Source organism: Pseudophryne corroboree, chromosome 1 (assembly GCF_028390025.1).
Source record: "Pseudophryne corroboree isolate aPseCor3 chromosome 1, aPseCor3.hap2, whole genome shotgun sequence".
Taxonomy (NCBI): Eukaryota; Metazoa; Chordata; class Amphibia; order Anura; family Myobatrachidae; genus Pseudophryne; species Pseudophryne corroboree.
The window spans coordinates 548,052,558-548,079,170 of record NC_086444.1 but is presented as its reverse complement, the minus strand read 5'-3'; the positions used below and the strand labels follow the sequence as shown (position 1 = coordinate 548,079,170).

The window sequence follows — 26,613 nt, the reverse complement described above, 5'->3', positions numbered from 1 at the left end:
TTTGTGTGTATAACGTCATCCTTAATATAAATAGTCAAGTCTAAGAAATTGATTCTCTTGACTTATATCAAAGGTTAAATTTATGTTCATAGTGTTGGTGTTCAAATCAGAGCATAGTTTTTCCAAATTCGATCGTTCTCCTTTCCATACAAAGATGATGTCGTCGATGTACCTAAACCATGACACCAAGTCCGCACCGGCCAGCGAGTTGTTGTATACGGAGTCTTCCTCCCATTTAGACATGAAGAGGTTCGCATAGCTTGGTGCGAACTTGGTGCCCATGGCAGTTCCGACTTTCTGCAGAAAATATTCCCCATTGAAGAAAAAGTAATTGTTCTCGAGTACAAATTGGATGCTTTCTAGAATAAATTCTATTTTTTCTTGTTCCATTTCAGATTTTTCCAAATGCCATTTTACTGCATTCAGACCGTCACTGTGGTTAATTATGGTATACAGTGACGTGACATCCGCTGTAACCAGAATATAGGGTAGGTAGTATAACCACAAATCTTTCAGAGATGATTGATTTCTACCTACAACCACTTGTAATAAAAGGTAAATCACACCTCAAAGACACAACGGATACAATTAATAAATTGTCAGATATAGAGTGGCAACACGATTCCTTTCTGGTTACAGCGGACGACATCTTTGTATGGAAAGGAGAACGATCGAATTTGGAAAAACTATGCTCTGATTTGAACACCAACACTATGAACATAAATTTAACCTTTGATATAAGTCAAGAGAATCAATTTCTTAGACTTGACTATTTATATTAAGGATGACGTTATACACACAAAGGGTTACACGAAACCAACGGACTCGAACAGTCTACCTTTTTCAAGTCATCATCCCCAATGGATAAGAGGAATCCCAAAAGGACAATTCCTGAGGTTAAAAAGGAATTGTAGCGAACCCCAGTACTATAATGATCAGAAGAAAGAAATGAAAAATAAATTTTTGAAAAAGGGGTATGATCCAAAGCTTCTTAAGAAGGCGGAAGAAGAAGTAGAAAGGCTCGATAGGAAAGAAATTTTAAAAAAGGAAAAAAATAAATCCACCAACAATCAAGCAGAATGGGCCTTTATATCTGGCTTTGGGGCGAATTACAAAAAACAGGAACGTATAATTCGCCAACACTGGCATCTGCTTTTAAGAGATCCAGTGCTGAGAGACATTATTCCTGCCCAACCAAGATTTATTTATAGAAGAGGAAAAAACTTGAAGAACGCATTAGTTAAAAGTGCATTACCATTCAATTCTTCTAATCCCATACGTACAAAAGGCTTTCACAGGTGCGGCACATGTATAGCATGTAGAACCATATCCTCAGAAAATTCAAAAATAACAAGCTTCTCTGTTAATATAAACTATGAGATAAATAATTTTATTACATGCCACACAATTAATGTCATTTACATAATAAAATGCGATTGTGGGTTGCTGTATGTAGGCAGGACAGGGAGAGCATTAAAAACAAGGATCGCAGAACATATACGCAATGTGAAAAAAGGACTGCAGACCCACTGCCTCTCTGATCATTTTGCCAAAAAACATAACTGTGCAACATCAAAAATATCTTCGTTTATAGGAATTCAGCAAATTAGATCCAATTGGAGGGATAGGGATTTAGAGACCAATCTCGCAAAGGCTGAGATGCAGTGGATCTTTAAACTGAATACTCTCATCCCTTGTGGCTTAAATTCAGAATTTGAGCTTAAATGGTTCATGTAACCAATTCAAGTCCGCTCCTCATCCTTTATCCCCGTAATAATTTTTAAAGTGCATTTACTGATAAGCTTGATGTTTATTTAAAAAGAATATATATTTTCTTTTATAATTATAATGTATACTCATAAATGGGGAGGTGTACTAAATTTTTGTGTGTCTACGAATCATGTCTCTTTTAAAGCATTATTTTTATTATAATATTACATTTGGCAGTCAATGAATCACTTTTCAAAATTACAATATATTGTGATTAGATGATTTGGGCACACACACATCATTCCCTGTGAAAGGGGAAGATGGATTTGTGTGTCCATCACCCATTTCCGGTCGCTGGAACGCTCCGTGAAATGTGGAACTACTACTAATTATCGTCCAACTGTTGCCAGGTAACCTGGTACTTAGTAAACATTATTCCCCGTGAAAGGGGAAGATGGGGTCACGTGTCCGCGGCCTACGTCCGGGTGCTGGAACGCATCTGAGACGCAGAATTCTAACAAGCCGCGGTCACGTTGATCAGTTACTCCACTCCCCGCAAGAAAGGAAGTAGAGGTCACGTGATCGCGACCTACTTCCGGGCTATGGAACGCATCGTGGAACGCGGAAGTGCGGCTGGCCGCGACCACGATGCTTTCCTAGCTAAATTTAGATATATAACGTTTATGAATAGTATAATTCAACAGCTGGGGGAGCATTATGATTTACTTTATTTGCAATTAGTATAAAGAAATACAAGAAAATATCTTTATTCACGTGTTTTACTGAAGTTACCCACGATGCATTTCCATTTCCTGTTCACTGGTATAAATGTGGTTGCCAGTCACTGTCTGAGCATCTACCTTGAGAAAGACTGTGTCGAAACGGCGTTGGTGATATCAGACAGTGCTTCTTTTTATCCTCCTATATTCATACCAATCCAAGGTATTTTGTAACATTTGTGCTCGCAAGTGTAAGTCCGGAATTCACTTGCGATTGTCCCATTTTCATTCTGACACACATCTGTTCTATCATGGATTTTTTTGGAATTTGAATAAGGAGATTTTATGTAATTGTTTTTAAATTGTATTATGCACCAATAAATTAATTCTTTTTGGAAGAGAAGAATCATTCATCCTTTTAAAGAAACCGCTACGTGTGGAATACCATCTGCGAAAAACGTGAGTGTGGTACGTTTTATTGAACAAAGCCTGCTTCACATGTCATGATCAGAAGTAGAAAAGAAACCTTTATGTGTATGGTGATATTTTACTCTAAGTGAGTCTTGGTACGTGTACCTATGTTTGTGAAGTGGTGGTGAGGAACTATCCTTATCTTCTATCAAGAAAACCTCCACATCATAGGGTTCTGTTTCATCAGAGAACTCACAAAAAATTGAACTCATTATAGACAATACTACACATTTGTTGTTTATTTTTGTTTTTATTGCATGCAAACATCTGGTAATCATTGGATTAACAGAAAAGGATTAACGAAGGACCACGAAGTTTGCAAGTATAGCATACATTTCTAAATTGTATTAATCTTTTGTATAGTAGCGCCTTTGATCTTCCTCCCACTTATTATTTTCTACTTGTCTCTTTTTGTGATCTGGATTTGGGCAGATCATAGGAAGGTTAGGATTGGGCAGCTAGCTTCATTTGCGCCAGAACTCACACATCTATATCTTTGTGTATCAAAGTGATTAGTTGACATGTCAATTAAGGTGTAATCATAAGACGATAGGGCTGCCTTTATTTCATGTGTACTTTATTCGCTATAGGACATTGGTAGATCTGCACCTATAAATGGGTTTTCCCAAATTACTGTACGACTGGTTTTGCAACAATTGTGTTTAGTGGAGAAGAAGAAAAAAACCACACCCCTTGGAAAGAGGGCAACTCTGGTAACAGCAACTAAAAAAGTATATGCAAAAGGCAAGTCATTTTGTGGAGGAAATGGCCCCTGAATGTTTGTTTAATCACTACCAGAAAGCTTATATTAAACATCCAAGGCTGCAATACAAAGCATCATTTCTGCATAGGGTTGCAATATAGTGACAGTGAGGTTGAAACAAAACGACAAGTTGTCCTTCGAATTCAACCTTTATTTTGATCCTATACTTCTGTCTATAGCCATAGATACAGTATACCTGTACTCAATACAATCTTTTTAAATGCTATATCCTTAATATCTTTATCAGTAAGAATATCCAAAGATATAGCATTTAAAAAGACTGTATTGAGTTACTACGAGTATATCTATGGTTATACATTCCTGTGCTCAATCTGTATATAGTAGGAACAGCCCAAATCCATTCAGAAGTAACAATTTTGCACAAAATTAGCTTTCACCACCCTAGGGTGCTAATGTATCTTACATCAAAAAGATTCACCTACCATTTTTGTCATCCCGCTTTCTTGATCCAGAGGTCACCTCTTTGCCACTTGACTGCTGTTGGCCTAAAGTTTTCAGAAAGTTTAATATGAATATTGTACTTCATTATAATTAAGTTATATGGGGAATGTGTCCACCCCCCACCCAAGAATCCGATTTTTCTCCTCTGCGAAAGTTTGTCTACATGGGAGAAAATAACTCAGGATTGCTACACCATTCTATGTTTTCAGAGAAGAAATGGGGTTTATTTTGTTTACCCATATTGTACTACAAGTTGGTCTATTTTCATTGTATTGCTATTCCTTTCATACTGTAATTTTTTTATATTTGCATTCTCTAAATGTTGCGGTTGTAGGATTTACACAATTTGCAACTTCCATTCAAATGAGAAGTACTTTTATTCTATAAAGATCAATTTCCAATACAGTGGAATGAAAAGGGTCTGTAGTAGTTAAATTCAATAGATGTACAGTACTCCATATATTCATTTAAAAATGTTTGAATGATAAGTTCTTCTTACATGGCTAATCAAATACTAGTCATACACGCTGTTCCTAGTTTCAATAGGAGAGAATAGCTAACCTAGAAATCTTATTCTCTTCTTCATGGTTTGCCACGTCCAAGTTTCACTGAGGGTCGTAAAGATACTTAAAGATATACTTATTTGCACATGGTTTCTGTGTGCCAAGATGAGCCAATATTTAGAACTAATGTAGGTGGGGGTAGGGGGGAGAGGGGGGGGGGGGGGGGGGGGGGGGGGGAGACAAGGACAGTACTGCAAGGACACTTCCTGCAGATGCAACTTGTACACCGTGGCACATATTCGGATACTCCAGTACTTAGCCACATACATAATGACCTTTCAAGCTCAGACTTCAATCATTGAAAGCTGTGTCTGCTTTTTCTAATTACCTTTGTGTCCACACAAATGGCAACAGGTTATTATTTAGATGCAAACCAATCAACATTTCTTCAGAAACAAAACTTAAGAAAGGTGGTGCAATAACCTTTGCAAGATTTCTCACTTGCAACATATTTCATGCTAATTGCAGTATATCATTAACTACCGAAGTGTCCACATACACCTTTCCTTTTTTGTGTCATGGCACAAGATGCTAGGCACGAGTAAGACGTTCCACCATGGGTAGGAACTGCATGGATTCACATTTTTTTGTAACAAAATAATTTGTATTGAGTAGCAGATTAAAGTAGCATAGTAGCAAAATCACATGGTGTGTCTAAGTCGCAGAGTCCATGGCACGCCAAATGGGTACATGTGGTTTGATTTTAAGAAAGGTGTACATGGACATATCTGTAGCTCACGTATAAAATGGTGCCTAATTGAAATATGCATGGAACAACCACGATGTTTGGTGATGGAAGATAAGTCAATCAAAATTTGTCAAATGCAATTACTTAAGGGCCCTACACATTGAGCGATCCGCCTCCGAGCTGCCCGACGGTGGCACCAGCGATAAACGAGCGCAGGGACGCACATAGTATATCGCTGGTGCCTCCACACTCAAAGATATGAACGATATCTCGTTCATTAATGAACGAAATCGTTCATATCTTTGAGTACAATCACCCAGTGTGTAGGGCCACTTAGAGCAGGATTGCTCAATTCACAGTCTTTGATCCACATGGCCTCTGACTGTTTCAGCAAATGCCATGTACTTCAACTAAATGGTGGATAAAACAATAAGATTTTACTCACCGGTAAATCTATTTCTCGTAGTCCGTAGTGGATGCTGGGAACTCCGAAAGGACCATGGGGAATAGCGGCTCCGCAGGAGACTGGGCACAACTAAAGAAAGCTTTTAGGTCACCTGGTGTGCACTGGCTCCTCCCACTATGACCCTCCTCCAAGCCTCAGTTAGGACACTGTGCCCGGACGAGCTGACATAATAAGGAAGGATTTTGAATCCCGGGTAAGACTCCTACCAGCCACACCAATCACACCGTATAACTCGTGATACTATACCCAGTTCAACAGTATGAAAACAACTAAGCCTCTCAACAGATGGCTCAACAATAACCCTTTAGTTAACAATAACTATGTACAAGTATTGCAGACAATCCGCACTTGGGATGGGCGCCCAGCATCCACTACGGACTACGAGAAATAGATTTACTCTGACGTCCTAGTGGATGCTGGGAACTCCGAAAGGACCATGGGGATTATACCAAAGCTCCCAAACGGGCGGGAGAGTGCGGATGACTCTGCAGCACCGAATGAGAGAACTCAAGGTCCTCCTCAGCCAGGGTATCAAATTTGTAGAATTTTGCAAACGTGTTTGCCGAGACCGCTCGGGCAGCCGCCCAAGATGAGCCCACCTTCCTTGTGGAATGGGCTTTTACTGATTTAGGATGCGGCAGTCCAGCCGCAGAATGCGCCAGCTGAATTGTGCTACAAATCCAGCGAGCAATAGTCTGCTTAGAAGCAGGAGCACCCAGTTTGTTGGGTGCATACAGGATAAATAGCGAGTCAGTTTTCCTGACTCTAGCCGTCCTGAAAACATAAATTTTCAAGGCCCTGACTACGTCCAGTAACTTGGAATCCTCCAAGTCCCTAGTAGCCGCAGGCACCACAATAGGTTGGTTCAAGTGAAAAGCTGATACCACCTTAGGGAGAAACTGAGGACGAGTCCTCAATTCCACCCTATCCATATGGAAAATCAGATAAGGGCTTTTACATGACAAAGCTGCCAATTCTGACACACGCCTGGCTGAAGCCAAGGCCAATAACATGACCACTTTCCACGTGAGATATTTTAGATCCACGGTTTTAAGTAGCTCAAACCAATGTGATTTTAAGAAACTCAACACCACGTTGAGATCCCAAGGTGCCACTGGAGGCACAAACGGGGGCTGAATATGCAGCACTCCTTTCACAAACGTCTGAACTTCAGGTAGTGAAGCTAGTTCTTTCTGGAAGAAAATCGACAGAGCCGAGATCTGTACCTTAATGGAGCCTAATTTCAGGCCCATAGTCACTCCTGCTTGTAGGAAATGCAGAAATCGACCTAGTTGAAATTCCTCTGTTGGGGCCTTTTTGGCCTCACACCAAGCAACATATTTCCGCCATATGCGGTGATAATGCTTTGCAGTTACATCTTTCCTGGCTTTAATCAGCGTAGGAATGACTTCCTCCGGAATGCCCTTTTCCTTCAGGATCCGGCGTTCAACCGCCATGCCGTCAAACGCAGCCGCGGTAAGTCTTGGAACAGACAGGGCCCCTGCTGCAGCAGGTCCTGTCTGAGCGGCAGAGGCCATGGGTCCTCTGAGATCATCTCTTGAAGTTCCGGGTACCACGCTCGTCTTGGCCAATCCGGAACCACGAGTATTGTTCTTACTCCTCGTTTTCTTATTATTCTCAGTACCCTTGGTATGAGAGGCAGAGGAGGGAACACAAACTGACTGGTACACCCACGGTGTCACTAGAGCGTCCACAGCTATCGCCTGAGGGTCCCTTGACCTGGCGCAATATCTCTCTAGTTTTTTGTTTAGGCGGGACGCCATCATGTCCACCTGTAGCCGTTCCCAATCAGCGTGAAGACTTCTGGATGAAGTCCCCACTCTCCCGGGTGGAGGTCGTGCCTGCTGAGAAAGTCTGCTTCCCAGTTGTCCACTCCCGGAATGAACACTGCCGACAGTGCTAGTACGCCCATCGGAGAATCCTTGTGGCTTCTGCCATTGCCATCCTGCTTCTTGTGCCGCCCTGTCGATTTACATGAGCGACTGCCGTGATGTTGTCTGACTGGATCAGTACCGGCTGGTGTAGAAGCAGGGATTTTGCCCGACTTAGGGCATTGTAAATGGCCCTTTAGTTCCAGAATATTTATGTGTAGGGAAGTCTCCTGACTCGACCATAGTCCTTGGAAGTTTCTTCCCTGTGTGACTGCCCCCCAGCCTCGAAGGCTGGCATCCGTGGTCACCAGGACCCAGTCCTGTATGCCAAATCTGCGGCCCTCTAGAAGATGAGCACTCTGCAGCCACCACAGCAGAGACACCCTGGTTCTTGGAGACAGGGTTATTAGGCGATGCATCTGAAGATGCGATCCGGACCATTGGTTCAACAGGTCCCACTGAAAGATTCTGGCATGGAACCTGCCGAAAGGAATTGCTTCGTAAGAAGCCACCATCTTTCCCAGGACCCGCGTGCAGTGATGCACCGATACCTGTTTTGGTTTCAGGAGGTCTCTGACTAGAGATGACAGCTCCTTGGCTTTCTCCTCCGGGAGAAACACTTTTTTCTGGACTGTATCCAGAATCATACCCAGGAACAGTAGCCGTGTCGTCGGAACCAGCTGTGATTTTGGAATATTCAGAATCCAACCGTGCTGGTGTAGCACCTCCTGAGATAGTGCTACTCCCACCAATAACTGCTCCTTGGACCTCGCCTTTATTAGGAGATCGTCCAAGTACGGGATAATTAAAACTCCCTTTCTTCGAAGGAGTATCATCATTTCCGCCATTACCTTGGTAAACACCCTCGGTGCCGTGGAGAGTCCAAACGGCAGCGTCTGGAATTGGTAATGGCAATCCTGTACCACAAATCTGAGGTACTCCTGGTGAGGATAGTAAATGGGGACATGCAGGTAAGCATCCTTGATGTCCAGGGATACCATGTAATCCCCCTCGTCCAGGCTTGCAATAACCGCCCTGAGCGATTCCATCTTGAACTTTAATTTTTTTATGTATGTGTTCAAGGATTTCAAATTTAAAATGGGTCTCACCGAACCGTCCGGTTTCGGTACCACAAACCGTGTGGAATAGTAACCCCGTCCTTGTTGAAGTAGGGGCACCTTGATTATCACCTTCTGGGAATACAGCTTGTGAATTGCCGCTAGCACAGCCTCCCTGTCTGAAGGAGTAATCGGCAAGGCAGATTTTAGGAACCGGTGGGGTGGAGACGCCTCGAATTCCAGTTTGTACCCTTGAGATACTATGTGCAGGATCCAGGGATCCACCTGTGAGCGAGCCCACTGATCGCTGAAATTTTTGAGGCGGCACCCCACCGTACCTGGCTCCGCCCGTGGAGCCCCACCGTCATGCGGCGGACTTGGAAGAAGCGGGGGAGGACTTTTGCTCCTGGGAACCTGCTGTTTGTTGCAGCCTTTTTCCCCTACCTCTGCCTCTGGACAGAAAGGACCCACCTTTTCCACGCCTGTTTTTCTGAGTCCGAAAGGACTGTACCTGATAAAACGGCGCCTTTTTAGGCTGTGAGGGAACATGGGGTAAAAATGCTGACTTCCCAGCAGTTGCTGTGGAAACTAGGTCCGAGAGACCATCCCCAAATAACTCCTCACCCTTATAAGGCAAACCTTCCATGTGCCTTTTTGAATCTGCATCCCCTGTCCACTGGCGAGTCCATAAGCCTCTCCTAGCAGAAATGGACAATGCACTTATTCTAGATGCCAGCCGGCAGATCTCCCTCTGTGCATCTCTCATGTATAAGACTGAGTCTTTTATATGCTCTATGGTTAGCAGAATAGTGTCCCTGTCTAGGGTGTCAATATTTTCTGACAGGGAATCTGACCACGCAGCGGCAGCACTGCACATCCATGCTGACGCAATAGCTGGTCTAAGTATAATGCCTGAGTGTGTATATACAGACTTCAGGATCGCCTCCTGCTTTCTATCAGCAGGTTCCTTGAGGGCGGCCGTATCCGGAGACGGTAGTGCCACCTTTTTAGACAAACGTGTGAGCGCTTTATCCACCCTAGGGGGTGTCTCCCAACGTGACCTATCCTCTGGCGGGAAAGGGAACGCCATTAGTAACTTCTTAGAGATTACCAATCTTTTATCAGGGAAAGCCCACGCTTCTTCACACACTTCATTTAATTCTTCTGATGGGGGAAAAACTACGGGTAGTTTTTTCTCCCCAAACATAATACCCTTTTTAGTGGTACCTGGGTTTATATCAGAAATTTGTAACACCTCTTTCATTGCTTCAATCATGCAACGAATGGCCTTAGTGGACATTAGACTAGACTCGTCGTCGACACTGGTGTCAGTATCCGTGTCTACATCCGCGTCTGCCATCTGAGGTAGCGGGCGTTTTAGAGCCCCCGATGGCCTTTGAGACGCCTGGACAGACACGAGCTGAGAAGCCGGCTGTCCCGCATTTGGCATGTCGTCAAATTTTTTGTGTAAGGAGTCGACACGTGCACGCAATTCCTTCCATAAGTCCATCCACTCAGGTGTCTGCCCCGCAGGGGGTGACATCCCTTCTATAGGCCCCTGCTCCGCCTCCACATCATTATCCTCATCAAACATGTCGACACAGCCGTACCGACACCGCGCACACACACAGGGAATGCTCTAACAGAGGACAGGACCCACAAAAGCCCTTTGGGGAGACAGTGTGAGAGTATGCCAGCACACACCAGAGCGCTATATAATGCAGGGACTAACTGAATTATGTCCCCTATAGCTGCTGTTATATATACTGCGCCTAAATTTAGTGCCCCCCCTCTTTTTTACCCTTTTCTGTAGTGTAGACTGCAGGGGAGAGCCAGGGAGCTTCCTTCCAGCGGAGCTGTGAGGGAGAAATGGCGCCAGTGTGCTGGAGATAGCTCCGCCCCTTTTTCGCGGACTAATTTCCCAGCTTTTTTATGGATTCTGGCAGGGGTAATTATCACATATATAGCCTCTGGGGCTATATATTGTGGTATTTTTGCCAGCCAAGGTGTTTTTATTGCTGCTCAGGGCGCCCCCCCCTAGCGCCCTGCACCCTCAGTGACCGGAGTGTGAAGTGTGTATGAGGAGCAATGGCGCACAGCAGCAGTGCTGTGCGCTACCTTGGTGAAGACTGATGTCTTCTGCCGCCGATTTTCCGGACTTCTTGTTTCTGGCTCTGTAAGGGGGACGGCGGCGCGGCTCCGGGACCGAACACCAAGGCCAGTTCCATGCGGTCGATCCCTCTGGAGCTAATGGTGTCCAGTAGCCTAAGAAGCCCAAGCTAGCTGCAAGTAGGTAGGTTCGCTTCTTCTCCCCTTAGTCCCTCGCTGCAGTGAGCCTGTTGCGAGCAGGTCTCACTGTAAAATAAAAAACCTAATTATATACTTTCTTTTTAGAAGCTCAGGAGAGCCCCTAGTGTGCATCCAACATCGGCCGGGCACAAAATCTAACTGAGGCTTGGAGGAGGGTCATAGTGGGAGGAGCCAGTGCACACCAGGTGACCTAAAAGCTTTCTTTAGTTGTGCCCAGTCTCCTGCGGAGCCGCTATTCCCCATGGTCCTTTCGGAGTTCCCAGCATCCACTAGGACGTCAGAGAAAATGGGTTGTTTCCCTCTTGCCCAGCTGATAGATTTGGCAGGCATACCTAACAGATAACCAGTATAAATGAATGTCTATTCTCATCAGACCCCCAATCAGCAACACAGAATGCTTTAAACACTGAACTTTCAGCTTTAATTAACTGGTATCAGGATACATTGAACAGCAGACTAATGCTCCTTTTAAGGGTTAATTGCAAACTGGCTGACAGAATGCATAATGCCCAGATGTGTGTATGCGTGCATTTATTAAAGTTCCATTTCCTTTATTTTTGCACCTGTGGTTAGACACATACAGTAGCGTTGTTGATTTTTGTATATTTAGCAAGTGGCTGTGATCGTGGTTTTGCATCCACCATTCCAAATTTTACAAGCATTGCCTTAATATATCATTGCTTATCTATTGTGAACGTCCCAGAATGCATGTTTTGCAGACTTCAGACAACGGTTGGTGTATGGGCCTATGATACCTCAACTTGAAATTTTCACTAAGCAATGACTTTACATCAAGAATTAAATTTTCTTGACCCGCTAACAATAGGTTATCTATACATCCCATAATGAGCAATTTTCCTTCCACCCATCAGTCTTGTAAAAAAACAAGACACCCACAATTTCTTAATACTGCTGTTTAAAACCATATTTAAATTTGACTTGAATATGTTTGGTAAAGTGCAGATTACCAGATTTAAATTTGAGGGTATTCACATCCAAATTGGAGGAAGGGTTAAGGAATTACAACAGTTTAAAACATAGCACCCTCTCTTTAAAGTGACCAAAAGTGATCGGTCAATTGAATCAGCAGTTTCGAGGACAGATCTGAGCTATTTCTTAATCAATCAATTACTGTAAGTAGACAAAAGAAAAAAAAAAATCTGGGGTTGAGTATAAGGGCTGTATATACAAAAGTGTGGGATTACAGAAGTGGAGTTGTTGCCTATAAACAACCAGCTTCTACTTACTGTATCTAGCAACTTCTAGAAGATAGCTAGAATCTTATTGCTATGGGTAACATCTCAACTTCCGTAATCCTCCACTTTACTAAATATACCCAAGTGTGGCATTTGCATTTAAAAGCTGTTGCTGTGAACCAAAAACAGTCAAAAGGAGCTCTCAATGCAAGTGAAACAGGACATCCTTAGGTAGTAAAAATAAAATGAATCTGTCAGATAGTGGGAACCCTAGGCATGGGTAAAAAGTTTCGTACATTTGGAGAGGAAAAAAACAAAAAACAAACAAACAGAAACCCACAAAAAAAGTCTTGCGATAGTGAGCTGGGCAACACAAAAAGGACTGGTTGTCCACTGAAGACAACAGTGGTGGATGAATGCAGAATTCTTTCCATGGTTACTGCCCTTCATGACATCCAGCCAAGTAAAGAATACTCTCCAGGAGTTAGACATATTATCCAAGTCTACCATAAAGACAAGACGTCATAAGAGCAAATACAGTGGGTTCACCACAAGATGTAAAACCATTCATAAGCCTCAGGAATAGAAAGGCCAATAGAGACTTTAGCGGGGGGGAATCCAACCATCTAAAACAAGGCATACAAGTTTTGGAACAGCATTTTTTATTTTTTTATTTTAGACAGATGAAACCAAGAGAAATTTGTTCCAGAATGATGGAAAGAAAAAATAAGAATTTACTCACCGGTAATTCTATTTCTCATAGTCCGTAGTGGATGCTGGGTACTCCGTAAGGACCATGGGGTATAGACTGGCTCCGCAGGAGACTGGGCACTCTTAAAAGAGAGATTAGGTACTATATCTGGTGTGCACTGGCTCCTCCCTCTATGCCCCTCTTCCAGACCTCAGTTAGGGAAACTGTGCCCGGAAGAGCTGACATTACTAGGAAAGGATTTGGAATCCAGGGTAAGACTCATACCAGCCACACCGTACAACTTGTGATAACTATACCCATTTAACAGTATGAACAATAACTGAGCCTCTCTCAACAGATGGCTCATACAATAACCCTTTAGTTAAGCAATAACTATATACATGTATTGCAGAGAGTCCGCACTTGGGACGGGCTCCCAGCATCCACTACGGACTACGAGAAATAGAATTACCGGTGAGTAAATTCTTATTTTCTCTGACGTCCTAGTGGATGCTGGGTACTCCGTAAGGACCATGGGGATTATACCAAAGCTCCCAAACGGGCGGGAGAGTGCGGATGACTCTGCAGCACCGAATGAGCAAACTCAAGGTCCTCCTCAGCCAGGGTATCAAACTTGTAGAATTTTGCAAAAGTGTTTGATCCCGACCAAGTAGCAGCTCGGCAAAGTTGTAAAGCCAAGACCCCTCGGGCAGCCGCCCAAGAAGAGCCCACCTTCCTTGTGGAATGGGCTTTTAACTAATTTAGGATGCGGCAGTCCAGCCGCAGAATGTGCAAGCTGAATCGTGCTACAGATCCAGCGAGCAATAGTCTGCTTTGAAGCAGGAGCACCCAGCTTGTTGGGTGCATGCAGGATAAATAGCGAGTCAGTTTTTCTGACTCTAGCCGTCCTGGAAACAAAGTTTCAGGGCCCGGACTACGTCCAGCAACTTGGAATCCTCCAAGTCCCTAGTAGCCGCAGGCACCACAATAGGTTGGTTCAAATGAAACGATGATACCACCTTAGGGAGAAATTGGGCACGAGTCCTCCATTCTGCCCTTTCCATATGGAAGATCAGATATGGGCTTTTACATGACAAAGCCGCCAATTCTGACACACGCCTAGTCCAAGCTAAGGCCAAAAGCATGACCACTTTCCACGTGAGATATTTTAGCTCCACGGTCTTAAGTGGCTCAAACCAGTGGGATTTTAGGAATCCAACACACGTTAAGATCCCAAGGTGCCACTGGAGGCACAAAAGGGGCTGAATATGCAGCACCGCTGTAACAACGTCCGAACTTCAGGCAGTGAAGCCAGTTCTTTTTGAGAGAAAAAGGGATAGGGCCGAAATCTTGGCCTTTATGGATCCTAATTTTAGGCCCATAGTTACTCCTGACTGTAGGAAGTGCAGGAATCGACCCCCCTGGAATTAGTCTGTAGAGCCTTCCTGGCCACACACCAAGCAACCTATTTTCGCCATATACAGTGAAAAAGTCTTGCTGTCACGTCTTTCCTAGCCTTTATAAGCGTAGGAATAACTGCATCCGGAATGCACTTTTCCGCTAGGGTCGGCGTTCAACCGCCATGCCGTCCAACGTAGCCGCGGTAAGTCTTGGATCAGACAGGGTCCCTGTTGCAACATGTCCTGACTGAGAGGCAGAGGCCATGGGTCATCTGAGAGCATTTCTTGCAGTTTCGGGTACCGAGTCCTTCTTGGCCAATCCGGAGCAAAGAATATTGTTCACACTCCTCCGTTTATTACAATTCTCAGCCCTTGGGTCTGAGAGGAAGAGGAGGGAATATATATAGACCGACTGGAACACCCACGGTGTTACTAGTGCGACCACAGCTATCGCCTGAGAGTCCCTTGACCCAGCGTAAAACCTTTTTTATCTTTTTATTGAGGTGGGACGCCATGTAGTCCACCTGAGGCAGTTTCCATCAATTTGCAAAACTGCGTGAAGACTTCCTGATGAAGTCACCACTTTCCCGGGTGGAGGTCGTGTCCACTCCCGGAATGAACACTGCTGACAGTGCGCTTACTTGATTCTCCGCCCAGCGAAGAATTCTGGTGGCTTCTACCCTCGCCACCCTGCTCCTTGTGCCGCCCTGGCGGTTTACATGAGCCCCTGCGGTCTGACTGGATCAGAACCGGTTGGTCGCGAAGCAGGAACTCCGCTTGACTTAGGGCGTTGTATATGGCCCTTAGTTCCAGGATATTGATGTGAAGGCAAGTCTGTTGGCTTGACCACAAACCTTGGAATTTTCTTCCCTGTGTAACTGCCCCCCACCCTCGGAGGCTTGCATCCGTGGTCACCAGGACCCAGTCCTGAATGCCGAATCTGCGGCCCTCGAGAAGGTGAGCACTCCGCAGCCACCACAGGAGAGACACCCTGGCCCTGGGGGATAGGGTGATTAACCGATGCATCTGAAGATGTGATCCGGACCACTTGTCCAGTAAGTTCCATTGTCCTTGCATGGAACCAGCCGAAGGGGATGGCATTGTATGATGCCATCATCCTTCCCAGGACTCGAGTGCAGTGATGCACTGACACCTGTTTTGGTTTTCAATGGATTCCTGACCAGTGTCATGAGCTCTCTCTATCGGGAGATAAACCCTCTTCTGGTCTGTGTCTAGGATCATGCCTAGGCGAGGCAGATGAGCTGTAGGAACCAACTGCAACTTCGGAATATATAGAATCCAGTCGTGTTGCCGTTTCACTTCCAGAGAAGGTGATACGCTGTCCAGCAACTGCTCTCTTGATCTCGCTTTTATGAGATCATCCAAGTATGTGATAATAGTGACACCTTGCTTCCGCAGGAGCACCATCATATCCGCCATTACCTTGGTGAAATTGGTAATGACAATCCCGTACCGCAATTCTGAGGTACGCCTGATGAGGTGGATAAATGGGGACACAAAGGTATACATCCCTTATGTCCCGATTCATTTCAGGCTTGCAATGACCGCTCTTAGCGATTCCATCATGAACCTGAACCTTTTCAGGTATATGTTCAGGGATTTTAATACAACATGGGTCTAACCGAACCGTCTGGTTTCGGGATTATAACATGGTCGAATAATAACACCCTCTTCTTGAAGGAGGGGACCCTTGACCACCACCTGTTGAAGATACAATTTACGAATTGCAGTTAACACTGGCTCCCTCTCTTGGAGGGGAAGCCCGCCGGGTCCTCGGTGAGGGGGCATCTTCTCACAGTCCAGCCTGTATCCCTGCGATACAATTTCTATTGCCCAGGGATCTAACAGGGAGTGAACCCACTTGTGGCTGAACTTACGAAGGCGTGTCCCCACCAGGCCTAGCTCGGCCTGTGGAGCCCCAGCGACATGCGGTGGATTTTTGTAGAGGCCGGGGAGGACTTCTGTTCCTGGGGACTAGCTGTGTTGTACAGCTTCTTTCCTCTGCCCCCGGCTCTAACAAGAAAGGACGCACCTCAGACTTTCTTGTTTCTTTATTCGAAAAGCTGCATTTAATAATGTCGTGCTTTCCTAGGCTGTGCAGGAATATAAAAGGCAAAATATCAGAATTACCAGCTATAGCTGTGGAGACCAGGCCCGAGAACCTTTCTCCACACAATCCTCAGCCTTCCATATGCCTCTTAAGTCGGCATCATCTGTCCAATGTATATTCTACAGGACACTTCAAGCAGAAATTGACATAGCTTTTGTCTCTAGGACCCAGTACACTCATGTCCCTTTGGGCATGCTTTATAATTATGGATCTATCACTTAAGACAGCATCTTAAAATATTTATATGCATACTAGGGTCTTAATCTCTGCTGATAAGGTACCTGTCCACGCTGCCACAGCGCTATAAACCCATGCCGACACAACCGCCGGTCTGGGTAGTATACTAGAATGTGCACACTATCTGCAGGATCCCTGAGAATAGCTAGTGCAAACAGGACACCCAAGGGGGAAGATTCTCAACACATCCTGGCCCTAGTGGGGAAAGGATACAGCCTGAGAATTCTCTTGTGGGAAGCTGCCGTCTCTTGTCTGGAGATTCCCGCTCTTTTTCCTCATGAGAGGAGGGAAATTTACCTCAGCATTCTTCCCCTTAAACATGTGTACTCTCGTGTCAGGGACAGATGAGTCATCAGTGATATGCAAATCATCTTTTATTCCAATAATCATATATTGAATATCTTTTAGCCCTCTTGGCTGTAACTTTGCATTATCGTAGTCGACAGTGGAGTTAAACTCCGTGTCGATACTTTGTTATTTTGGATAGTGAACATAGAGAGACTCTGAAGGACTCTGACACATAGGGACAGACCAGGGTAGATTTCCTCTCTGTTCCCTAACCTTTTGTGCAATAATTTTACCTCAGCACTTACACATATCCAAACAGGTGTCGGCGTTGTTGACGGAGACACCCTCCCACACACATATCCGCTCTATCACCTCCTTAGAGGAGCCTTTTACCTCAGACATGTCGACACACGCGTACCGACACACCACACACACAGGGGACGCTCTATTTGAAGACAGTTCCCCCACCAGGCCCTTTGGAGAGACAGAGAGAGAGTATGCCAGCACACACCACAGCGCTATATAATACAGGGATGTACACTATACTGAGTGATTTTTCCCCTATAGCAGCTTATATACACAGTTTTGCGACCAAATTTATGTGCCCCCCCTCTCTTTTTTACCCTTTGTGTACCAGGATACTGCACCCCCAGTGACGGAGAAGCCTTGTCGATCGGCCTGGGGGCTTAACCCTATATCTGCAGATATACGCAACTAAGATCTCCGTATTATCCGACTATTATTATATAGTAATATTATTCACTCGGTGTGCATTAGGGAACACAGTTTTTTCCTACACAGAATTACCCCTCCCCTTTTAGCACCTGAGTGACATTACAATCTGATTGAGCAGCTTTCCACCTTGTGTATTGTATATAGAGAGGCACAAATGGGTCAGCATTAGGAGGGATTGCTGACTCTAGTAGTGCCACAGGGGAAGCCAGGGGTATCCCCAGGTAAGCTGGCTCTCAGATGCTGTAGGTGCCATTACCATGTGGCCTTACACTGGGAATTTAACCCAGATATATATATATGTAATTATTTATGGGGTGGGTGTGGGGTGCAGTGGCCCCTGTGTCGGTATGGGTGGGCTGCTGCAGGTCGGCACACCCTAACACTTTATTAACACTTATTATTTTTCCTATCACTTTGTATATATTATTTTAATCACATCACTTACATAGCACTTCTGTGCTTCTTATTAACCCCTATTAATTTTCACCTGTGTGCTGACCTGGGGTGGCCGACCTGTGCCGACATTGTGGGGTCCTGCACCCCAGGCCCATACCTAGTATTAGGGACCCCCAGTGACGGAGAAGCCTTGTCGATCGGCCTGGGGGCTTAACCCTATATCTGCAGATATACGCAACTAAGATCTCCGTATTATCTGACTATTATTATATAGTAATATTATTCACTCGGTGTGCATTAGGGAACACAGTTTTTTTCCTACTGCAGGGGAGAGCCTGGGGAGCTTCCTTCCAGCTGAGCTGTGAAGAGAAAATGGCGCCGGTGTGCTGAGGAAGAAGGCCCGGCCCCCTCAGCGGCGGGCTTCTGTCCTTTTATGTACTTTAATGGCGGGGGTTAATGCACATATACAGTTCATCAGTCTGTATTATGTGCTTTTCGCCAAGTAAGGTAATCTAATTGCTGCCCAGGGCGCCCCCCCCCCCCAGCGCCCTGCACCCATCAGTGACCGGAGTGTGTGGTGTGCTAAGGGAGCAATGGCGCACAGCTGCAGTGCTGTGCGCTACCTTAATGAAGACCGGAGTCTTCAGCCGCCGATTTTCAACTTCTCTTCGTTCTTCTGGCTCTGTAAGGGGGACGGCGGCGCAGCTCCGGGACTGGACGACCGAGGACTGGGCCTGTGTTCGATCCCTCTGGAGCTAATGGTGTCCAGTAGCCTTAGAAGCCCAAGCTAGCTGCAAGCAGGTAGGTTCGCTTCTCTCCCCTCAGTCCCACGTAGCAGTGAGTCTGTTGCCAGCAGATCTCACTGAAAATAAAAAACCTAACAAATACTTTCTTTTCTAGGAAGCTCAGGAGAGCCCCTAGGGTGCATCCAGCTCTGGCCGGGCACAGATACTAACTGAGGTCTGGAGGAGGGGCATAGAGGGAGGAGCCAGTGCACACCAGATATAGTACCTAATCTTTCTTTTAAGAGTGCCCAGTCTCCTGCGGAGCCCGTCTATACCCCATGGTCCTTACGGAGTACCCAGCATCCACTAGGACATCAGAGAAAAAAAGAAAAAACCACGACAATTTAGCAGGCTTGTAATGGTTCATGGATGCATACCACATCTGTAAAAAGTGGTGGAGGCAGTGATGGCATGGACATGCACTGCTTCCAATGGCACTAGGTCACTGGTGTTTATTATAAGACCGAACACAGCAGCAGGCTGATGAATTCTGAAGTGTATAGGGACATACTTTCTGCTCAGATTCAGCCAATAACAGCAAATATTAATGGATGTTGCTTCACAATACAAATTGTCAATGACTAAAAACATACTGCAAAAAAAACCTAGACAAAAGTTGAAAATTCTGCAATGGCAGAGTGTCACCTGACCTCAACCAGATCAAGCATGAATTTCACTTGCTGAAGACAAAACTAAAAAGGCAGAAAAACCCACGAGCAAGGAACTGAATACAGGTGCAGTAAAGGCCTGGTAAAGAACAAACAAGGAAAATACTGTAGATCTTGGCGATGCCCATGGATTCCAGATTTCAGGCAGTCATTGCCTACAAAAGGATTCTCAGAGTATTAAAAATGAACCTTTATGATTGTTAATTTACTCTGTTGGGTTATGCCACACAATCACAGGTTTCAAACTGACAGTTTCAGATTATAATGAAATTTGGTTTAATACATGCTGCCATGGGTGTAAAGAAAATGCCAAATCTTAGTACTGATAAGTAGATTGGTTTTGAAGTGCTAACGGCATATGGCTTTGCGATGGTTTAGGTGGCACAGTGAAGAGGTAAGCATGCCTGCAACATCCATATGATAATCAGATTCTTACACCACAACAATGTTTTGACTGAGCAGAGGAAAAGTTTACAGGAATTCATTGTGCTTTTTCAACACTAGAAGAACATACTGAAACAGCAATATTCTGGATGATTGCTTCAAAAACCACAGTAACTATTCCTAGGACCAGAAATTCTATGCTTTCATACCTGCAGCATCCACAGCAAGAAACTTTGTAAAGAGGTTTTCCTTCTCACAAATCATTGGAACAGATTGACAACATCCCAATGAAAGCTCCCGCTTGCCGACATCAGAGGGTATGTAACTGATGTCTATAACAAATGGCTAGTATTTATTCTGGAAAAGGATGAAAATCAATAAAGTGACATTCCTGCACCCAGCCGGATGATTTATGGATTTCTTACGGTAGATGTTTTGTGTAAGGTTAATCCATTGACGCCAACAGTATTTCTGCAATGGAAATACTAAAAACAAATGAAGCCTTCAGCAAGTTCCAAATCATCAAGTAGCATTATCCATCCAGAGCAGCAGCACCAAATCGTGATGACCTGTAGTAAGCGCTCCTAAAATATGTGGAAGACCTACAGTTACCATATGGTGGTGTCATTGTCCATAACATATACAAAGGGATTTTTTTTGAGAAGATATATTAAAAAGTAACAGGCCTAGATAGCTCTAATTTTAAACAAGTAGTCCAAAGTGAAACCTCCTGTGACAGATGATCCCAAAACTTATTTATTAACAGTATGAACAATGACTTTTTTTATTCAAAAGAGTTTAAAAAGTTGGCTTTGAGAACAATTTTGAAAAGGTTTAATTTAATTTTTTTGGGAAACATACTGCTGTGTTATACATCATATTAAAGTCCATGTATAAAAATGGGTATAATTACTAAACATTTCATACAAATATTTTAGTTGAACCCCTTGAATTAAAGCTGAAAGTCTGCACTTCAATAGAATCTCTAATACATTGTGGCGGCATACAGAGCCAATATTACAAAAATGGTGTCTGTCCATAAATGGACCTAACTGTATATACAAAAACAGCCTTATTCTGTGGTGTGTATGATCACTTTAATGAAGTTATCTTTACTTTTTGATTATTACAAATGGAGATAATGATGCTTGCAGGGGGTTGGCAGATCAGCGAGACATAGATACTAATCTTTCAAAGAGTATTTTTGTTAGTTGTATTAATGGATTGCATTCATTGGGGTAGATTCAAATGTTTGAAAAGTCAGTTGGGAGTCAGTTTTTTCCTATCTAATAGACAGGAAAAAACAGACACCCAACCGACTTTTCAAACTTTTGAATCTCCCCCACTGAAGTTTAAAATTCTTAATTTTAAATTTAAAGGGAAAAAATTAATTTATTCCATTTTGGAATAAGGCTGTAACAGTGTATTTCAACCGCTGTGCCGCGGCAGAGCGTTTGAGATGTGCCGCCAGAGATGCCCGCTGCATAACCCTGCTGCTGCCTCACTTTAAAATCATAATGTCTGATGTCGGTTCTCGGGCGGCGCTGGGCTCTTCCGGGTAGTCCAGCCTGGCCTGGCCTGTAACCTGTATGGAGCAGCAGCGCGACTCATCGTGCTCACCTGCCCGCCCAGTGCTGCTCCTGTGTCCTCGCTCCTTACCGCTGGCTGCAACACTGAAGGAGGGAAACCGTAAACAGCTCCTGCCTCCTCCACAGCTACAGATCAACTAATCTACTCAAGTACAGTAGGTTCCTGTAAATTTTTATTTATTGTTACTGTGGTGGCCAGTGTGGTGTAACTAGTGTGGGGGCCAGTATGTTCTGCATTTACCATGCTGGCCAATTTGTGCTGCAATTACCGTGGGGGCCAATGTGTCATGTAATTACAGTGGGGGGCCATTATGTGCTGCAATTACCATGGGGGCCAATATTTCTGCAACTACCGTGGGGGCCAATGTGTGCTGCAATTACTGTGGGGGCCAATGTGTGCTGCAATTACTGTGGGGGCCAATGTGTTTAAATTGCTGAGGGGGCCAATGTGTTTAAATTGCTGAGGGGGCCAATGTGTTTTGTTCCTGTTTAGGCCAATGTGTGTTGACCCTTCCCCCCGTAGTGGTTATGGGGAACTGATGGTATGCCTTGGCAATTTAAAAATCCTGTTCGGTGTGCCGCGAGTTGAAAATGGTTGAAAATCACTGCTGTAACATAAAACGTGGAAAAAGTTAAGCGCTGTGAATACTTTCCAGATGCACTGTATGTATGCTTTGGTTCAACAGAAAGCTCTGGTAACCGTTTACAATGCAGTTGCTGCAAAGCGCAGACTCCCAGGATGGGAAGTAATAATTTGGAGCTTAAAGATGAACAGATGAACAGCAGAGGGAGCAGGAAGATCATAAATCAATTCACATTATTTAACCTTGTTACTTTATTCAATGTAGCAGTTTGTATGCAAATACTGCAATGAAAGAATTAGATTTTTGGAGGCGCTCCCAAGCTAGTCTGTGAACATAAGGCATTCGAAAATACACGAGTATATACAGAGGCAGAACTGCCTGAGACCATGGAAGCAGTCACCTCCGTGTGCCATCCCTGAAGGGGGCACCTCACCTCCATTGTCCCAGCTTTTACTATACCCTAACAATAAGTGCCTAAAACTGCAGCTGTCGCTACCCCCACACTTTGACCAAAGCAGGTCGTCCTAGAACTAGAGGGACCACCTAGTGGTAGGCTGCACGGCACAGCTAGGTGGAGCTGTAGTGCTGCGATCCCATATAAATCACCCTCCACATATATGCGACACTGCGCAGGAAGCTGTGTATGTGACTGTCTCAGTGTGAATGAGTTCCCACATAAGGCTCATTTTGGTGATTGAGACTTAATTTTTTTATTTTCAGTACCATACTTTCATTGACGTTTGGCAAGTGATCTACACTTCAGCTTGCAATTGGTCACTCATTTTACTCCATACACCGCACGTATAGAGTTATTTGCAAATAGTTCTTCATGCATGAGGTCAAACACATTATTATATGCAACAAAGTTTTACCTACCATTTGGAACATTCCGCTGATCCCTTAGCTTTTTAAGACTGTTAATAGCTATGTTAAGATACATGATTTTGCTACCACACCGGTCATAAATAGATTTTTCTTCTATTAATGCCTAAGAAAAAAAAAATGCAGTTAACATTACCTAATAGCCATAAACAACCCTACAATGCATGCATACTGTTAAGAGTTTCTGAATCTTTAGACATTTATAAAACAAAAACCCACGCCACACGTATTAAACAGTGTTTAAAAAGTAACCATCTTTATTCTTCTAATACTAAATATTTCCGTATATACTGTATTTGTAAAAAGCAATGCAATTAACAATTCTCAAAATTAAACACTTCCATAAACTCAATTAAATCTGTCAAGTTATAACAAGCATATAAGGCAAGATGTAATAGTGTCCAGGATTGCTGGCCGACCGTTTTTTTTTTTTTTAAGTGGCAGTCATTTACAAGGCATAGCTTTGCCTTGTAAATAACTGCAGCTTTAAAGAAAAAAAAAAGCGCGAGATCGGCCAGCATCCTGCACCTCCAACAATCTTGCCTATAGATTTACACTTCCCAGCGGCTGCCATTGTCTGCGGCCACTGGGGGTGGGGGACCTGTCATTGGTGATCAGTCAGCACGGCAAACACTGGGGGAGAGTGCAGGGAGGCAGAGGGATCTTCCGGTCCCTCTGACAGCAGCAGCGGTGGGAAGTTTTCCTTCCCTGCTGCCAACACTGTTTATCTGACTGGTCGCATCCTGTGAAACCAGGTCGGATAAAACACTGCCTGGTGTGGTCACATTTGATGCGACCATGCCAGGCAAGTGGTTAAGAACGTTAGAATTGAGTTAATTAGGTGCCAATGACGATTTTATAACAGGCGCGCGTCTGAACCCAGGAGTCCCAGAGGTGCGCTTGACGGAGGGTTAATAGCTAGCAGGTACAGACCCTAACATGTACACTAGAGGGGGTGCACAGCTTCAGAGGAGTAGGGTTACATAAAGCTCACCAGTCATTGAGTGTATACTGCAAATGGTTAGCGATGTAAGGATAATGGAACAGCTTCATACGAGGGGAGACGTGTCAGTCTTCATCTATACTCCCACGTGCAAATGCACAGAGTGTGATTATTCACCCCCACTTGCAACACCGCCATGGTATCATGCACACCATACGATTCTATGGATCGCGTGTGCGTAAGCACTGCACACACGCTATGTGTAATGAAGGACACATTGCATAGGACAAATCCCCATTCGCCCTAACAAGAGAAAAAAGCTACATTTTTTCACCTAGGGGAAAATAACGGAGCTAGTTGCATACCCTCTTAAGGCTTAGTAAATAGACCCCTATATAGTCACTATCACTGTATAGTAACTTACAATACAAAAGCACACCTAACTTAGTCCTTGCCTCAAGTGGGTGCTTTGCAGCAGTTTTGTATAGACTACTGCTCGCTGCCGGGATTCTGGCCGTCTGGTTTCCGGTGTCTGTCTCCTGACCTCTGGGATCCCATTCCGATCCCCTCCATTCTGCATCTGGATGCTTATCCAATTTTCAGTACTGCGGTCCAAGATCAGCATAACCTGTCCTGAGTCCTCTAGGCCTAATGGCCCCTAATCTGCAAACATTCCTAGGACTTCATGCTTACACATACTGTACCTGGACATCACTAATTCAGACAGGACTCCTTTAAATTTTAACCACCACCTCTGCACAGACTGGCATTCCTAAGTAGCATTCCTGTCCTCTGCTTGCTTCCATGGATGTAGCATCATTGGAAATACATCCCCATGGATGCATCCCCTACTCAACAGGTTAAAAAAAAAAAAAAACCACACACATTGCTTGACCTACAGTACCTACTGTGTCTTGAGACCAGAAAACACAATATTGAAGAAGACACACTGTCTTCTATATGGTGGTGGGAGGGCCTTTTCATTTAGTGTCTATACCCAACCTAAAAAGGGAGACTACCCATTGTGTTGGATGTCACAGGGTATTAAAAACAAACAAAACCCTACTTTTATCAATCAGTACAATCATGTTACATTAATACAAACAAGACTTTTTTCAGCATGTGGTATGAGATGTGTATACTTATATGAATAGTGTTTTTAAAGCAATTTAAAAGTATTACAGGTTATTTTAATCAATATAAACCGTGAATTAGCACAATCCATTATACTTAACATACAAAAGTGTGTGAAATCAAAATTATAATTACTACTACAGTAATATACAGCATCATTTTAGCACATTATAAAAGCACTGACCGCTCATACAGACCCAAATGTCCCAACTCAAATAATGAATCTACCATTCTGCAAAAAATAAGAATTTACTCACCGGTAATTCTATTTCTCATAGTCCGTAGTGGATGCTGGGGACTCCGTAAGGACCATGGGGATTAGCGGCTCCGCAGGAGACTGGGCACAACTATAAAGAAAGCTTTTAGACTACTGGTGTGCACTGGCTCCTCCCACTAAGACCCTCCTCCAGACCTCAGTTAGGATACTGTGCCCGGAAGAGCTGACACAATTAGGAAGGATTTTGAATCCCGGGTAAGACTCATACCAGCCACACCAATCACACCGTATAACTTGTGATACAATACCCAGTTAACAGCATGATAACAACTGAGCCTCTCAGATAGCTCAACAATAACCCTTTAGTTAAGCAATAACTATATACAAGTATTGCAGACAATCCGCACTTGGGATGGGCGCCCAGCATCCACTACGGACTATGAGAAATAGAATTACCGGTGAGTAAATTCTTATTTTCTCTAACGTCCTAAGTGGATGCTGGGGACTCCGTAAGGACCATGGGGATTATACCAAAGCTCCCAAACGGGCAGGAGAGTGCGGATGACTCTGCAGCATCGAATGAGAGAACTCAAGGTCCTCCTCAGCCAGGGTATCAAATTTGTATTGCCCCTGACCAAGTAGTAGCTCGGCAAAGTTGAAGAGCCGAGACCCCTCGGGCAGCCGCCCAAGAAGAGCCCACTTTCCTCGTGGAATGAGCTTTCACTGATTTAGGATGCGGCAGTCCAACCGCAGAATGTGCAAGCTGAATCGTACTACAGATCCAGCGAGCAATAGTCTGCTTAGAAGCAGGTGCACCCAACTTGTTGGGAGCATACAGGATAAAGAGCGAGTCAGTCTTCCTGACTCCAGCTGTCCTGGAAACATAAATTTTTAGGGCCCTGACTACATCCAACAACTTGGAAGCCTCCAAGTCATTTGTAGCCGCAGGCACCACGATAGGTTGTTCAGATGAAAAGCCGATACCACTTTGGGGAGAAACTGGGGACGAGTCCTCAATTCTGCCCTATCCATATGGAAAATCAGATAAGGGCTTTTACATGACAAAGCCGCCAATTCTGAAACACGCCTGGCCGAAGCCAAGGCCAACAACATGACCACTTTCCACGTGAGATATTTCAAATCCACGGTTTTCAGTGGCTCAAACCAATGTGACTTTAGGAAATCCAACACCACGTTGAGATCCCAAGGTGCCACTGGAGGCACAAAAGGGGGCTGAATATGCAGCACTCC

General features: G+C 44.3%; 1 protein-coding gene across 5 annotated transcripts in view; it reads right to left on the bottom strand.

The window, feature by feature from the left end:
- Positions 1–26,613, bottom strand: part of LOC134898490 (RNA exonuclease 1 homolog) — a 279,518-nt gene that overhangs the window by 125,886 nt on the left and 127,019 nt on the right. For all 5 annotated transcript variants that reach the window (XM_063914100.1, XM_063914099.1, XM_063914101.1 and 2 more), the window contains exons 8-9: positions 23,063–23,174; positions 4,107–4,169 (exon numbers count right to left, since the gene is read on the bottom strand). In XM_063914100.1, the coding sequence (XP_063770170.1) occupies positions 4,107–4,169; positions 23,063–23,174 (175 nt within the window). The remainder of the gene's footprint in view (positions 1–4,106; positions 4,170–23,062; positions 23,175–26,613) is intronic.